Source organism: Ptychodera flava, chromosome 14 (genome assembly GCF_041260155.1).
Source record: "Ptychodera flava strain L36383 chromosome 14, AS_Pfla_20210202, whole genome shotgun sequence".
In the NCBI taxonomy this organism is placed as follows: domain Eukaryota; kingdom Metazoa; phylum Hemichordata; class Enteropneusta; family Ptychoderidae; genus Ptychodera; species Ptychodera flava.
In genome coordinates, this window is record NC_091941.1 from 23,243,192 (window position 1) to 23,259,618 (window position 16,427).

At 37.2% G+C, this 16,427-nt stretch overlaps 1 protein-coding gene across 2 annotated transcripts; it reads right to left on the reverse strand.

The window, feature by feature from the left end:
* Nucleotides 1-1,201: 1,201 nt before the first annotated feature.
* LOC139149813 (kielin/chordin-like protein) lies at nt 1,202-16,370 on the reverse strand. Of its 2 annotated transcripts, XM_070721804.1 has the most exons (9): nt 16,196-16,370; nt 14,119-14,274; nt 13,583-13,658; nt 12,937-13,163; nt 12,565-12,634; nt 8,176-8,222; nt 4,118-4,196; nt 3,723-3,763; nt 1,202-1,356 (listed from the first exon to the last, which is right to left on the reverse strand). In XM_070721804.1, the coding sequence occupies exons 1-9, from the start codon at nt 16,296-16,298 to the stop codon at nt 1,271-1,273; spliced, it is 885 nt and encodes a 294-aa protein (XP_070577905.1). In that variant the 5' UTR covers nt 16,299-16,370; the 3' UTR covers nt 1,202-1,270. The 2 variants fall into 2 exon arrangements, with proteins under 2 accessions (XP_070577905.1, XP_070577906.1); XM_070721805.1 differs by lacking the exon at nt 3,723-3,763 and having other exon boundaries at nt 1,207-1,356.
* Nucleotides 16,371-16,427: the final 57 nt, after the last annotated feature.

The following is a 16,427-nucleotide window of genomic DNA, read 5'->3' on the forward strand; positions in this document are numbered from 1 at the left end:
TGTGGTTCCAAAGTGATGGTCTTGCAGAAATGCACATTACTTACTAATGTAAAACAGGAGCTTCTGACTGTTGAGCAAGGGCTAGCTAACACTAAGCCGATGACTTTGCCTTTCCTCCGGTCCAATGGAACAATGAATACAAATGTGCATGCATGATATATAGGCAGGACTAGCAAACCAGATTGATGGACCACAACTAATGAAGATAGTTGTCTTGCGACCATCAAATACTGACTGGATTTGCCCTCCCTGGTCAAGTGTTTACTCAGCACCGAACTTGTCAAAAGGGACAAGTTTTACGACAAAACACATGTATGCCCTTAGACAATGTTTGGAGATATAGATGAAGCCTTTATTTAGAAAAAAACTTACGAGATAATTAGAAAATTGCATAGATGAGATCATCTCATGGATATAAAACATTTGATCAATAAAGATGTAACCGAAACTTTGCCACTGGTGCTTATGTTATGAAATAATAACTGTACTTTTATAGGATGTGAAAGCAGACTTCAAATCGTAATTTTTCCGCACATATCGAGAACTGCTGTCATCATGGACATCATGGCTTATCATGTTTCACCTAAGTACTTTTCAAACATAAATTTGTGTTCTGGTCTGTGGAATGCAAGAAAGCACTGATAAAGCAATGTCAAGGAGGTTTGGAGCCATGTCATGTGGTCTTTCAAGAAGTCCGTGATTGCTTCTCATCTTCTGTGAATAATTTGCCTATCCTGAATTGTTTTGTTAGAAATAACATACTCTCCCAATCTATGAACATGAGAACCAAAATACTGTTTTCTTTCATAGCTGACAGAAATATTCACTGACTGCATTGTATGCTCATGATCATTGGAGATAATATAATAGTGCACCAAAGGACAGTGGCAGTATTTGTAACAATAGCGCTGTTCACGGTTACAGGTTTGTTACTAAATATAGCTGTACGCGCGCGACATCGGACACGCAGCCTGAAATGCGGACAAATTTTATCAATGTTGCATGCGTGGCTCTTTTAGCAGCTTGTACTCTGAGTCGTGAATATGTTTTTTAGTATTCACTGTTACACTAGCAGTCGCCCACTGAGATGTATTTTCGTCGTTCTTGCATGCGTAATTTGCAAAAGCGTAATCTAAAAATGCAGACAATATTTATTTTTGCATATTAATGAGAGAACAGTGACGTAAACTGTGAACGGCCTATTATGGCATAACATTTTCGTCGTTCTGGTCTATCTATAATAATGTTCAAAAGTATGTCATCATACTCTTCAATAAATTATCCACAATAACGTTAACATTGTGATCACCATTCCGTCATTTTCCATGTTGATGGCAGTTGACTTTGCCGCCAGTGCTGCAGTGGAGAAAAAAATATGGAAATTTTGTATTGATTCTCGATTGTTTGAAATCAGGAAAATACGGGATACTTTCAGACTTGATCACAGTGGAGAGTCATAAAATTCTTCAGACAGTTAAATGGCAACATAATTAGCATACAAGAAAAGAAAGTGTGACCTGTGTCTACCCCAACTTCATTACCCTCCAAGTACCATGGTTCAGCCCAATCCCATCGTTTTCTATGCCCAATCTGGACCTCTTCAAAGATGGGTAGGGGTTTATATAGTAACAGAGGAAAGAGCAATATAAGTGACCTAGAAGCAATGGATCTTCAGCCAATGCTTATGGTTTCAGGACATGCTTTTTAGCTACTATAGACTATAGTCTATAGAAGCTATTGGGATGGGTATCCGTCCGGCGTCCATCGTCAGTCTGTATGTATGTATGTATGTATGTATGTATGTATGTCCGTTTGTGAGGCGTCCGTCCACTCAAATATCTTGAGAACCACAGTACTTACTGATTTGATATTTGTTGTGTAGATGAAAAATATGATTTTGAGAAACTAGTTTTTTTTCATTTTTTGATATTGTTGAAAATAGGCAAATTAATGCCAAAAAAGGCGTTTTTGGTAAAAAATCTTCTTCTTCATAACCGCTGGTCAGACAGCTTTGTTATTTGGTATACAGGTCCCTAGGGATAACCCAACTTAGATTTGTTCAAATTGTGATGAAATATGCAAATGTGTATTTTTAAGGAATTTTTTTGTCATTTTTGGTCAAAATTTGACTTACATTGTATGTAATTCTTGTACTGTATAAACCCTATCAATTCACCCAGAAAAAAAATAATTAATATGATCTTAGATAATTGAATTAATTAGGAAATCATCAAAGCCAAATATATTTGGTGTAGAATTATCAGAAAGTCCAAGTTTTTTTGACAGTTCATAGTGAAATGCTTACCATCTTGGAGGATTAAAACATGTAAAGGCAACTTTCCTGAATCCCAACTTTGACATATTCTGAACCGTCATTTATTGTGCCCTGTATGTTATCTAATAGTTTGTCATGATAGGGTGGTCAAATAAATAGAGATAGAGAAAGTTCTAATTTCCATTTATGGTTGACTTGGTAAGGATAAAATAAAATTACTTTTTGAGGAAAAAAATAGAGTGGTCAATTAAAAGAGTGGTCAAAGTGATAGGGTTTTTATGGTAAAGCTGGGCTGTAAGATTCCTCATGTGCTATTTATAGCAATTATGCAATCTGTGTAAACAGTGCAATGAAAGTGTTACATGATTCCTTATAATGCTTTTGATGACCTTGAACTTCTTAAGTTTCAAACATTTGTCTCTTCAGTGTGCTTTTTCTGAGTACATACAGTCTCAACTTATTCAACAGAACTTACTTACAATGTTAATTTGAAAGTTAAAATGTGCTTGGTTAATAGGATGAAAATACTTATAAAGATAAGCAGCTTAAGATTCTTTATAACCTGACAGATATGCTGTTTTTTCATGACGTAAATCTTGATTTAAGCAAGTCTTGTTTACTTTAATTAGAATGTAATTAACTCTCGTTTATTAGCTACTATAGACTAATATAGGTAGTCTATAGAAGCTATGGGATGGGTATCTGTCCAGCGTCCACCGTCAGTCTGTATGTATGTCTGTCTGTATGTATGTATGTATGTCCGTTTGTGAGGCGTCCGTCAACTCAAATATCTTGAGAACTGCAGTACTTACTGATTTGATAGTTATTATGCGGATAAAATATATGATTTTGAGATACTATTTTTATTAATTTTTTGATATTGTTGAAAATATGCAAATTAGTGCCAAAAAAGGCGGTTTTGGTAAACAATCTTCTTCATAACCACTAGTCAGACAGCTGTGTTATCTGGTAGACAGGTCCCTAGGAATAACCCAACTTAGATTTGTTAAAATTGTGATGAAATATGCAAATCTGCATTTTTACAGAATTTTTTTTTCCACTTTTGATCAGGCCATCAAATATATCCATCTTCTTCATCAATACATGTGTCACAAAAGGTTATTCTCTACATAACACAGCAGAGCTCTGTCAACTGTTGAGTCGCTTGTTTTTTCAAACCGCTGGTAAGACAACTTTAATATTTGGTTTACAAGTCCCTAGGATGACCTTTAGTGAGATAATTTCATACAGTTGGGAAATACTTAATTTTGTATCCATGTCTATAGTAGCTTCAGGGACTTTGGCCCTATGTTTATTATTTTTAAATTGCCCTGACAAATACGATATTTTTAACATAAGCCATTTCAATATTTTTAACAGATGCCAACTGGCATGCAAACTGCTTGGTTGATTTATGAGAAGCAGGAAGTCAGTAACTCTTACATACCACATGGCTGATGGCAGGCCCATCTTCCTCCCCTGCAAATACTAAGTGAATGCAGAAAACATTTGGAAAACAAAATTGTAGGACAATAATGTATTACAAGTTTGGTTCAAGTATACTTGACATTGCATATATCACAACTCTGGCAATTTACCACTTTTCACAACTTTTCTGTTCATTTTGTACATCATAATAGTGATAAGCAATATTATCTGTCATAATCAGTGTATTTAACAAAGTCAGACAATATGATGATGATGCACAGAGGAGGAAAAACTACAACCGAACGCCTTTCTGTATGGAACATTCTGATTATTAATTGAAAGCTGCCGAAAGGGGAAATAAGAAGTGCATAGGCAGTGCCATTTGGTATCTATTATGTAGCTAATAATACTCACCATATACTGCATCTGTGTCGGTTTTCTTTTCTCCTGATGTCACCCGGATGAAACAATCTTTCATTGTAAATACAGGTATCTGACAAAAAAAGCACAAGTATAAATCTTTGGTATACCAGTACATACAACGGAGCGGACTGTTAAAGGTATACAGTCACCTGTAATCTAAATACCTGTATGCCCATACATGGTCAAAGGGGCGTTCCTTGGTATTCAAAATGCCCATGTGAGGGCACTGTTTTTAAAACGGCCAATCACTTAAAATCTGTGATTGGTTAGATTTTCACTTACCATGGTAACTGTGGCAAAATTGGAATAGGTGACAGTATACCTTTAAGTGATTACGGCCATTTTCATGACTGCATGCTAATACATCCTTGTGTTTTCATCAATATGAAATCCAGCAGTTTGATTGACAGCTCTGTGACAGCCAGCCGTACTCATTTAATTCTGTGATGAATTACCATTATTAATAAATTCACTTAATTTTCACTTCAAAGTGTCAAAATTTGGACAGCACACACCGGCGAGTCTCAAAACCCGGACCGAGACGAGTCGAGACGAGACCATAATGACCCCTCAGGCCAGGCGTTGTAAATACATCATATATAAATACTACAGAAAGCTTGCAGTTTGTTGAGAGTGTCAAATATCGATGCACAAAGCAAGAGATAGCACAATCAACGATTGGAACCCCGGGGGAGGGGTAACTCCATGGCTAATAGTACCGGGGGGGGGGGGGGGGGGGGGGGGGGGGGGGGCTCCGCACGAACATTGGAACACAAAACTGTTGTGATACCAGTTTTGAGCAAAAAAAAACTACCCTTTCTGATACCTAGTTGTCGAAACGCAGCTATCCCTTGGCGGGGTAGCGTGAGTTGCTGTGTGAGTGGCGGGTTGACCTTTGACCCGCATAGCAACTCACGCTTACCCGCCAACAGATAGCTGCGTTTCCACAGCTATCTGATACCATACAATACCATACGTATACAGATACGACTCACTCGCCTTGCGTACCAGGGGTACCAACAGTCAAACCGACAGATCGGAAATATTGATGGTAGATCTGGGATGTAGATACATGGGTTTCCAGTGTTGACAGCATGATTTTTTAACAAACGTCAGTTTGGATTTAAAACCGGACCCTTCTCATACCACACACCTCGTGAAAAGTATACCCTTTCTGATACCAAACAGTGCAAAAAACCGACCCCTTTCGCGCGGACCCTCCCCGTATAGCCATCTATGGGAGTTACCCCCCCCCCCCCCCCCCCCCCCCCCCCCGGGATTGGAACAACTGAAAAAAGATTGTTGAGGTTTTTTAAACTTGAGTTCAAGGCGAGCTCAAAACATGCGAACTGCGATGCGACGTCGGCATTTTGGCCTAAGCGATAAGCGCCAGATTCAGATTCTACTATGATATCTACTGTGAATTCAAAATAGGTAACCTTGTATTAGAAACATACATACAGGAGATTTAAGTAATCAATTTTTAGAAATTAGATTCACCATTTATAAACACATTATAGGAAAGTAAACTGGGAGCTCATAGGTTTATTATGCCGTGGCTATTGACAGGCGCCTGTCAATAGACAAAAGTTGGCTATTGACACGCGGGACTTTTTTAGCCAAATTTTACCGGATTTTAGCGAAATAAACTTCCTCATGCTTCTCAGAATGTTTTCCTCTGCCATTTTGTTCGTAAGAATGAACAAAGTCGTCGTCCACGGTTCTTTTAATTGCAAAGGAAAAGCCGAAATATGAGGATAAGATATGCTATTGCAATTGGAGAGTCAGGAATTTCTCATGGCATCATCTCTTAAGAATAGTTCTGAGAATAATGTAAAGTAAACAAAATGTTAAAGTAAACAAAACGTTTATTAGGTAAAAAAAAATCAATTTGTGCATGGGGCAAGGCGACTTTGCTTCCCTGCAAACCTGTTTGTCAAGTATAGATCCATATTGAAAACTTTTTTGCACATTGAAAAGGAAAGACATGATATTGAAAGTGATAGCAATGTTTACTACGATGTTTTAAGCGAGAAAAAATTTTTACCAAAATGTTTTAATTTCCGGGTACAGTTTTGTCGTACCCAAGGTCTTGGCTTTACTATACCATGGAGGCAGCACACCAGTGCTGACCCGAACTGGAGGTCAAGGTTAAAATGTCGGCTCCCCGTGTTGAGACTCCTTGTATCTTTCTCTCTGGCTCTTGCCTCGCGCCGTTCTAGGCCGTGAAGTTACGCTTCGGGTGCATTTTGCTTGCTATTTTGGATTAGCTGACGAAGCTTTAGAATGTTGTCACCATCGTAATAGTCGTTTCTCAATGCAGGCATGCGGAGTTATGTCGAAAGCGACCAAGCTGTCAATGTCGCGGCCATCGGAAATCACGATGCCTGTCATGACAGTTCTCTGACGTGAACTACTAAGATTTTCCGACTTTTACAATGCAAAATGGACTTCATCATCACTAAAGGGTGGCATTGTACCAAATAAGTATCACCGATCGGCAAAAATACGCGTATGCAGGACCGTGGTTATGCTAGAGTGACACGGTGAACGCGTACGACGTACCGTGCGTGACGCTTTCGCTAGCATTGCAAAATATTGATTTTCCGACGTATTAGAACTTATTTTGTAATTACTACATGGCAGAACAATGTGTTCTTCATTTACGTGGAAGAAGAGCAGTTTATTTCACTAAAATGTGGTGAATTATGAAGAAAAACGTCCGGCATGTCAATAGCCAACTTTTGTCTATTGACAGGCACCTACAGTGGCTCTGCACCATTTTTCTACATTACCGATACTATAGTACATGTATTTGTTATGTGTGTGGAATCTGAGGCAGCCTTAGATTAAGATTCAATTCGGAGAACTATGTAACCACTGACTAGAATGTACGAAAATGAACAAGCATTAGTCGATGGTAGGGGTGGGATATCACTTCTTTGACTAAGACAGAAGTGGATCAACGTCCTTTTTTTCCCGTGGCATTGGTACAGATGCTACCTTTGTGCAAAAAAAAAAAACCCGTAACTTTTCTATCAGTAAGATAGGAGGTCTTTTGGTCTCGTCTCGACTCGTCTCGGTCCGGGTTTTCTGACTCGCCGCACACACCAACAAAATAGCAGAAATTAAGTCATGAAAATGGCCTATTTTTATTTAATTTATGGAAAATTTTGTAAGGGATATGAAGTTTGTATTTAATATAATTTTGATGAACATGTTGAAAACTAAGTGAATCTTAAGAATTGTAAATATTTCCTGCAATGTTAGTTCATCATGCTATAAGGAACATTGGAAATCACTTTTTATTATAGGAGAGAGATTGGGAAGGAGATAGGAGGGTCATAACCATTTTAGGAGATAAATGAATGACCATTCAGCAAATCATCCTTGCCTGTTTTGCTTTGAAATTAAACAAGAACATCTACAAGTTCCTACAGATAATTCATCAACATCAGTTTGGGAGATAATCATTCCAGCTTGGAAGTATTGTTGATCAACATTCTGACACCAGCCATTAATTGCCAGTCACTGTCACTGGTGTGTTCAATGCTGTATCACAGTCAACTGATATGTTTTTGTCTGTCTAGATAATTTTTTTTTTTACAGTTACCTGCTTCACAGGTTAATTTAGTGTTTTGGTTGGTTGAGACTAGAAGTGAAGGATACAGGTATGCAGTAGGGAAGGCATAGTTATCAGGGCAGATGCTGCTTTTCTTAGGCCTAGGGCTGACAACTTTTCATGTTAACTGCCCATATATCTGGTTTTTATACTCTGTGAATTACAAATATGTTCCAACCATGGCCCATTGAAAAAAAAGATAGTACAAATGTAGTTTTGAAAGGTCAGAACCAGATCATGAAAGCAACAAAAAGATGCCTCACCATCTTGCAAATAAATCTGCCAGACAGAATTGGCATTTAAAATGAAGCATGCAGGATTGTTCTCATATCACAGCAAATGGAGAGAATTGGCAAAGGAAAGCAGAAGGAAGACGAGGTGAGCAAAATGCAAATGCCATAAAAGCAGTGAGAAAGATGAAGCAAACCTGAACAGATATTTTGTGAACAGACAATTTCACCTTGAAGACAGGTACTGAAAGATAATAGAAAATGATGAAACTCAAAATAGTCCAGAGAGGTATTAAATACCGGCTATATGTACTGTATCTTTGCCATATGTGCAATTACTTTTCTATCTAGTTGAGTTCTTTACATGTGCAAAAAGTATTGTTTACATTCAGAACAGCTGTATTTTTTTGTGTTTTTGATGATAATGCTTGAATATACCATGGTCCCTTCACCACGATTCATCATGGAGCTAGAAAATCTCCATCCTTCTATTATCTGATGTATTCGATTGCCTAATGTGCCAAAGCAAGCAAGGGTAAGTTACTAATCTGTGGACGCTGTCACTAGATTATCACAATATTAACTTTTGTCAAATATACCCTTGCTGGTGCATTCATTGTTGACTTAATCAAAGTTAATCTGGTGATAATCTGGTTACAGCTTCCACAGATTAGTAACTTGCCCTTGCTTGCTTTGGCCCATTCGGCAATCAAACGCATCAGATTATAGATGCAACATAGTGATAATACCTAGTTCAAGATTATCAAAGGACAAATACATGACTGAGTGAGGGACAAATAAATCTTTAGAAAACCAGTGCTTAGATGAGACCATGGAGGTAGTTTCTACCTCCATGATAAGACCAAGACACCCAAGGTTGCTAGTATAAAATTTCATTGGCAATATCATAGTCTGATGTATAAAAATAAAATAAATAATAGCAATAAGGAACCTGTGCTGAGACCAAGACATGCCTACCCCACCCCCACCCCTGGGGATGGACATTTATGCTATCCCCTACAGCAAAAAATGCACTATGTTAACAGTGCAGGTGATTGACACTTTTGAACAATACATTTCTTGACCGTTTGTGGAGGAACCATGCACAGATGATCAATATAGTACTAGGTATACCATTAGTTCATACACTGGTACCAGTTTCAAGAGTTAATGATAAATTTTTCAACATGATGTGACTGTAAATTTAGAATAAAGAGAACAATGACACCACATGAAGAAAACATATTGAGCATGCCTTGACTTTTTTTGACCTGGTCAAAATCTCAGAATTATATAAATATCATATGAGGTTGTACTTAAAGAGTGGCTGCAGTTGATGCAACTATTTTGCTTGCTTTTAAAAATTTTGTGAAAAGAACTGTGCAAATTAATTTTACAAAGAACTTAGTGAGAGACATACCCGGTATTTTATTATTATGAAATGCCTCATATAAAACTATCAATGAAAACTCAAACATCACGATGAGCAAACTGTGCCCTTCTTACAAGAGGTCATTGACATCAAAAATGCAGCAGCACTGTATGATGTAAGTAAGACGTAGTGTGCAATCAAAATACTGATCTAAAAGTACCCTTGCATCCCTAAGCCATTTGACCTCATCATATCTACCAAACTACCACTTGTCCTTGGTATCTATGACACCGCAAAGCAAGGCTTATGATACATATTAAATTAGTTCAAGAAATAAAAAAGAGACAATAAAAATTCCTATTACTGTTTGACATGGTAAAGTTACAATCTTGGTATAATTTCTGTGATATCACCAGAGTATTAATCTGAATTTCTCAGTTGGCAACAATTTTGACATTCGTTTGAAAGTTGAAGGACAAATCAAGTTCATATGTTTAAATAATCACAGAAGCAAGGTTAACTTTAAATACAATGGATCATTCTCACAGCTTTGTTTAAATATGATTTCAATGCCAGCAGTGAGATCAAAGGTTTATCTGATTTGAACATTTATCTGTGGTGGAGGGAACAGGATTTGTAATTTGTGCATGCAATCAAAGAAATGGTGATTGTGACATTCAATAGTATCAGTTCTCCTGGTGACAACCGTTCACAATATAATCTAATACCTAGGCAGTCTTCATTCAAGGTAAATAAGCTCCTGAGTGTTGCTTGTAAAATATGGTACACCTGAGCAGAGAAATTGATGAATTTCCTTCCCACCTCTCACCTGCGCAATGGCTACCGATAACTCTTTTCAATTGAATGCTTGAATGCAGGCTGAAATTTCCTTTTCTAGTTATCTCTCACAATCGCTAACATAAAATTTGTCAGAACGTGTCAAGAGCAACTTTTGTATTGCAGCAGTTAATTTCACACAAAGTGCACACGTATTGGGAATTATGTCATATTTCAACACTCAGGTTTAACGGACTGTCATCTATTGTGTGGCTATATATGGTTATCAACAATACTGTATAGGTCTACTGAAAAATAGACAATCTATTTATCTGCCTTTTAATGGCCATATGGAAGAACAAACAGCACTGAATAGAAACAGTAGAATACAACATCGATTCTTTGGGTTAGCAGCTTTTTGCACTGGTTATGATGATCTGCTACATGGGCCAAATATCTAGGGCAAAACACGTAACGTGGTTTTTCTCATATTCTGTAAATCATTTTTGATATATGACGATTCTGAATTGCAATTTCACACTCTGAATGAAGCAACCGCCATTTGATATTCTGACAGCAATCATAGAAAATGTGGCGTGACATGTTAGCTATTCACATACACACCAGATGGTATGGTAAAACACCAGCAAACATCATTTCTATTTAAAGACAACAACATCTGTCATGTTCTGTGTTTTCCCTCAATAAAAGGCTGGTCAACTGTGGATGTTGGTTTGTTCGTTTGAAAAGCCTGATATTTTCTCATTTTACTCACAAAATGAACCTGATTGTTTTGTGTAAATTTAAACAGAAGTCATCAAATAAAAGACTTGAATTCAATGTGACATAGATTTGAGTGCACCATTTATCCCACTTTGATTTTGTTTGCTCATAAATTTGGACAATAGAGTTTAAATCATTCATTCTCAGTACCATAGGAAATTTACTGGTTTATTATGTACAATAAGTAGACCTGAAAATGTTTAAAAAAATACTTGTAGGTATTTTCATACTGTACACAACATCTCACTGAACAGGATTGAATGTTTAAGGTGATACTCGAGGATCTTAATTGCTAGGCAACAGTTGCCAGGGGAACTTGTGTGATGCATGCAAAATGGGATTTTTTATTGCTTTGAATATTATTTCAACATAAACATTCAAATTTTATATGCAACAAGTCATCGTTAATGACACAGTCCCCACTTGTTAATGGGTGCTTTGATTACATGTCCTAAGAGGATAGAGTCCTCTTCATTAATTGAGACATGCCCAAGTTTTGACTAAGGACACGAAAAATTGTAACAAAATGGCTGTCATGCAGCCATATTGGATCATATCAAGAAACAAATTGACATACATATGTATGACATAGGTTAATGTCCTTGTACCAACTTTGAATAAAATCGGTTAAGATATGTCTTAGAGTATTATGGCCCTCGACAGGAAAAAATCGTAATAAAATGGCCGCAAGGCAGCCATATTGGATCATATCACATAACAAATTGACATGCATATGTATGACATTAGTCAATCTCCTTGTACCAACTTTGAATAAAATCCGTTGAAACATGTCTGAGTTATTGCTCTGTACATGAAAATATCGTAATAAAATGGCTGCCTAGCGGCCATATTGGATCGTATCACATAACAAATCGACGTACATATGTAAGACATAGGTCAATGTCCTTGTACCAACTTTGAATAAAATCGGTTGAGATTTGCCTGAGTTATGCCTCGCATATGAAAAAATCCTAATAAAATGGCCACACAGCAGCCATATTGGATTGTATCACAAAACAAATTGACATGCATATCTATGACATTGGTCAATGTCCTTGTACCAACTTTGAATAAAATCGGTTAAAACATGTCTGAGATCTGGCTCTGTACATGAAAAAATCGTAATAAAATGGCCGCCTGGCGGCCATATTGGATCGTATCACAAAACAAAATGACGTGCATATCTATGACATTGGTCAATGTCATTGTACCAACTTTGAATAAAATCGGTTGAAACATGTCTGAGTTATGGCTCTGTACATGAAAAAATCGTAATAAAATGGCCGCCTGGCGGCCATATTGGATCGTATCACAAAACAAATCGACGTGCATCTGTATGACATATGAAGTAATCCTTGTACCAAGTTTGAATGAAATCGCTTCTTGCATCTCTGAGATATCTGCGTGAACGGACGGACGCACGCACGGACGCACACACGCACGCACGCACGCACGGACGCACACACGCACGGACATGACCAAACCTAGACGGTGTCCGTGGGGACTAAAATATACTGTGCATTCATGTTTTTCTTATTACCGCAAGACCCTTGACAATTACCATTTCCTTTAGAGAAGTGAATGAGGTTTTTTAAACTGACATTTTGTTTCCGTACAGATTTTAAGAGAGAAGCATAAAAGAAATAATACCTACCAGTTATTACAGCTGTCAAGTATTCGAACGACTTCCCCTTCCTGATACTGCCGTATGTTTTCTGTGCATCCTGTAATTTAACAAAGAATGGCACATTAACAATGAAAATAGGAAAAATAATTTGTTGCTAAGTCACAATGATGATATGTTTTTCAAAGTGAGAAAGGTTAGGTGAATAACCAAGTAACATATATATTTCTTTATCACTTCCATTTCAACAGTTATGATAAATCTTTTGAAAATGTATGAACCAAGATGAAGCTTACGCTTTGGGAGAGCACTGAAAATTTGGCCTAAAATTCAGAATTTCTTGTGATTTTTACAATGTACAGATTACATCAAAATAACAAAATTTTATCTCATGTACCCTACCTAGGGCAGTTTGCGATGGAGTGGTGCAAGTTCTTGTATGGTGGCAGTCTGGGATGGCATCGCAACACTTCTGATTGAGAGGGCAGTCCCTATCACCATGGCAACCAAGCTCTCCGCAAAGTTGATTCTCAAACGATGAGAGGCACTCTCCTGGCTTTGCTTCACCTGGGCTGGTTGTGCTGCAAGGACCATGGCGGCAGTCAACCAGGCCTGTCGACAAACATGAACTGAAATATGATGCTGAGGTTAGAAAATCTAACCTAAATATTCATCACCATCTCAGATGTTTTTACAGCGTATCGATATTACTATACCCTATGTACAATACAGCTTTGGTCAACATACATTTATTCAGGATTATTCTAAGTATTCATGAAAGAGACAGCAAATTTCAAAATTCTAAAAATCAATTGGTTTCTCCTCTGCAAAATGTAATCTTTCAACATACTTCTTTGCTGTCAGGTTTTTAAAACTCTTAAAAGATCTGTAATCTAATACTCATAGTCCATCTGTACAACATCATAGGTCCTCTTTACCATGTTCATAGTGGTATACCTTTTTTCAATGGTAGACGTCCAAGTTAGCCATAGAATACATAAGGGTGGCGGGCTAAACCATGGGGTCAAAAAGGGTAAAATATACATACCAACACATTCCATTTGAATTATCCCATTCTGTGCCAACCTCCAGGAGCTGTTGTGTCTCTGAGTCTACACAGAAAACTGTAAAAGAGACCAACATTAAAACACAAAACAAAATAAAGGAGGAAGATAACAATGATAGAAGATCCACTAGTGGAGTAAGAAAGGATGATGGTTAAACTTGATATGTTCTGATAAGACATTAAAGTTTATTCTATAAAGAAGGTTAAATCAGCAAACGTCCTTCACTTTTACCATCCTTGCTTGATGTGACATTACAAATCACCTCCGGTTTGTTTGCAGAACTATTTCATGCTAAGATATGAAATCTTGCCCTTTTGTTAGCACAGAAACACAATGTATATAATTTCCACAATAAAATGTTATGAACATTGCAAGGCTGAATTTTATCTGCATGGTTACCTCAAATACAATGAAAAGCAATCAGTCAAGAAGCAGCATCGTTTACAGTCTCAGACAGTATAAATCATGGGCAGGATTTCATTGAATTTCATGGCAAGAAACACAAGGAAATTCTCACCTGCCTCTGCTTGAGGCCGAAAGCACTGATGTCTACACTCACTAGTTGGACTCACTTTACAACAGATTAGTGAATCTGGACAATCTTGGTCACTGTCGCATGGAAGCTCACATTTAGCTGGCTCAAAGACATTTTCAATCGATGGACATTGGCAAACTGTCAAAAGAAACAAATTAGATACTCGGTCATCGATTGCTCTCAAATCTGAGAAAAACACATTGAAAAATTAGACCTTTCACTCTATTTCCCTTTACAAAGCTCCAACTTTATTAAAGTATTAAAAAACAGAATTAACTAAATATATGGACGTGGAAGGTCAATGCTTTAGTATTTTAATAATGTTCTGTTCTTTCTTTATGGATGTATTAAGTCCACACAAATTATAGCTGGGCATTTGGTGGCAGTGTCTGGAAAGAGCGCCCTCCTTTGGCCAGAAACTGCAACTTTCCAGTGAGTGTTTGCTCTTTGAAATTGAAGGGACGATTCTGGACCACACTGTTGGTTATCAACATAAACTTTGTGTCAAGCTGTGTGTGATTATCTCCTTAATAATATACACTTGCACAAAAAAATTGATCATCAATTATTACCTACATTTATTTTTGATGTTTATAGATTATTGAAAAGAATATTCACCGTTGAAATCATAATGGCAAACTTCATAGAATCATCATACGAAGAAAACATGTATTATGTTTTCATTATATAGTACTGTGTTGAACAGTAAAAAAGGTATCAGGAATTATACGAGGTGGCAATAAATATTATAATGACAAATAAAACAACATGACTACAGAACATTAAATACAAATTGTCACACTAATGACAGGAATCTGAATAAACACTGGACTGTTTGTCATTTGTTTTTCAAAGTGATGAAATACAAAATTGTATGGAATCACAGTTAGAGCAACTGTGATGGAATGAATACATATTTTATAAATGTTTTTTTTAAATTTATCACACAAACTTGTTTTCGAAAAAATAACTCCCTAGCCACTGCTGAAAACAGGAGATGACGTCAATTGTGCGTATACACTTCCACCTGGACAAATCCAGTCTACTTTGATCAGTTCATTTGATACTAGCAATTACGTGGCAATATATTGCCCCAAATCTCTCCTATTTTACAGGGCTTTAAATGGCATGACACCTTTGCATTGATGTAGCCATGGTAACATATCCATGTGTTATGACTTGTCATATGTTTGGTAAAGCTGTGATACCTCACCGGTTATTTTAAATGTTTGCATCACAAGAGCAAACCTCGTGACCAAATGCCTGTCACATGAATTAAACATAATCATGAAACTATGTTGCTGTGCAAACATAGTAACGGTGACACCAGTCACCTGGGCGTCAGCTGAAATTCCAGTGTTTTTTTTACTACAGCCAAATTGAGTGCACAAAAATGGATATCTCACATAAACATTGCGAAATGCCTGTGTAGTGTGTACCATTCAGAATTATGTCAGAAAGTCTGAGTGCTCTGTTTGCAAAGACTTTGTTTATATATGTGCAGGTTGTGTAAGTGGTTCTGCAATCACCTCTGTGTTGAGCTGCAAATATATATAAAGCGCAGAGTATTTTTTTAAACTTAATAGCATAGTTGTGTATTATTGTCTGACATGGGTATGACGAAACGCGAACGCGACAATACGTGAGAATGCCCAATACTTGTTGTGGCTATTATCGCTAGTACAGTGTTATTATTACAAATGATCTATGGTGCAAATCCTGAGATTTTTCATTTTTACACTGTATTCCAACAGCTCTCTTCAGTCGCAATTTTCGCGGTATTTATAAATATTTACAGTGCTCTCTGTTTTGTGTATCTCTCTTTGTGGATGTGAATTTCAATCTGCGAAACTTTTCCTGTCTCGCTTTTCACTGCTGTTTTCCAAGAACGTTTTTGACGTTCAACTATTGTTCTCTTTCTACCCTTGGTTCAATTTGCGTGCACCATGGTGATCCTGACCTCATATTATGAGTCTATAAAATGACTGAACCTATTAGCAATACTCGTACGACGAAGTTCCATCGTGATTTTTCAAAAATGCAGGAAGTGCAGACATACCTGACGGTGTCGCCCATTCCAACGCAATTGCTACAAACACGCCAGTGTAAAACCCCGCTTTCGTCATTTTACGCATTTTACGCTGTACAGCAGCACCATACATTGTGTAAATCCGTGAATGGGCTTACCATATCTGGACACGCCTTTGGTGATCAGCTGTCCACGGAACTTTCACTGAAATTTGCGTCACTGACGTCATAGGCGTCAGACTATACCATTTTGATAAGGAATG

Excerpts from the sequence above, each read along its gene's own strand:
- LOC139149813 (XM_070721804.1), bottom strand. The coding sequence starts at position 16,298 with ATGTATGGTGCTGCTGTACAGCGTAAAATGCGTAAAATGACGAAAGCG. Across the intron at positions 12,635-12,936 it reads TCCATCGCAAACTGCCCTAG|GATGCACAGAAAACATACGG; the intron begins GTAGGGTACATG and ends GTTAAATTACAG. Across the intron at positions 1,357-3,722 it reads GGCCTGCCATCAGCCATGTG|CACTGGCGGCAAAGTCAACT; the intron begins GTATGTAAGAGT and ends TCTCCACTGCAG.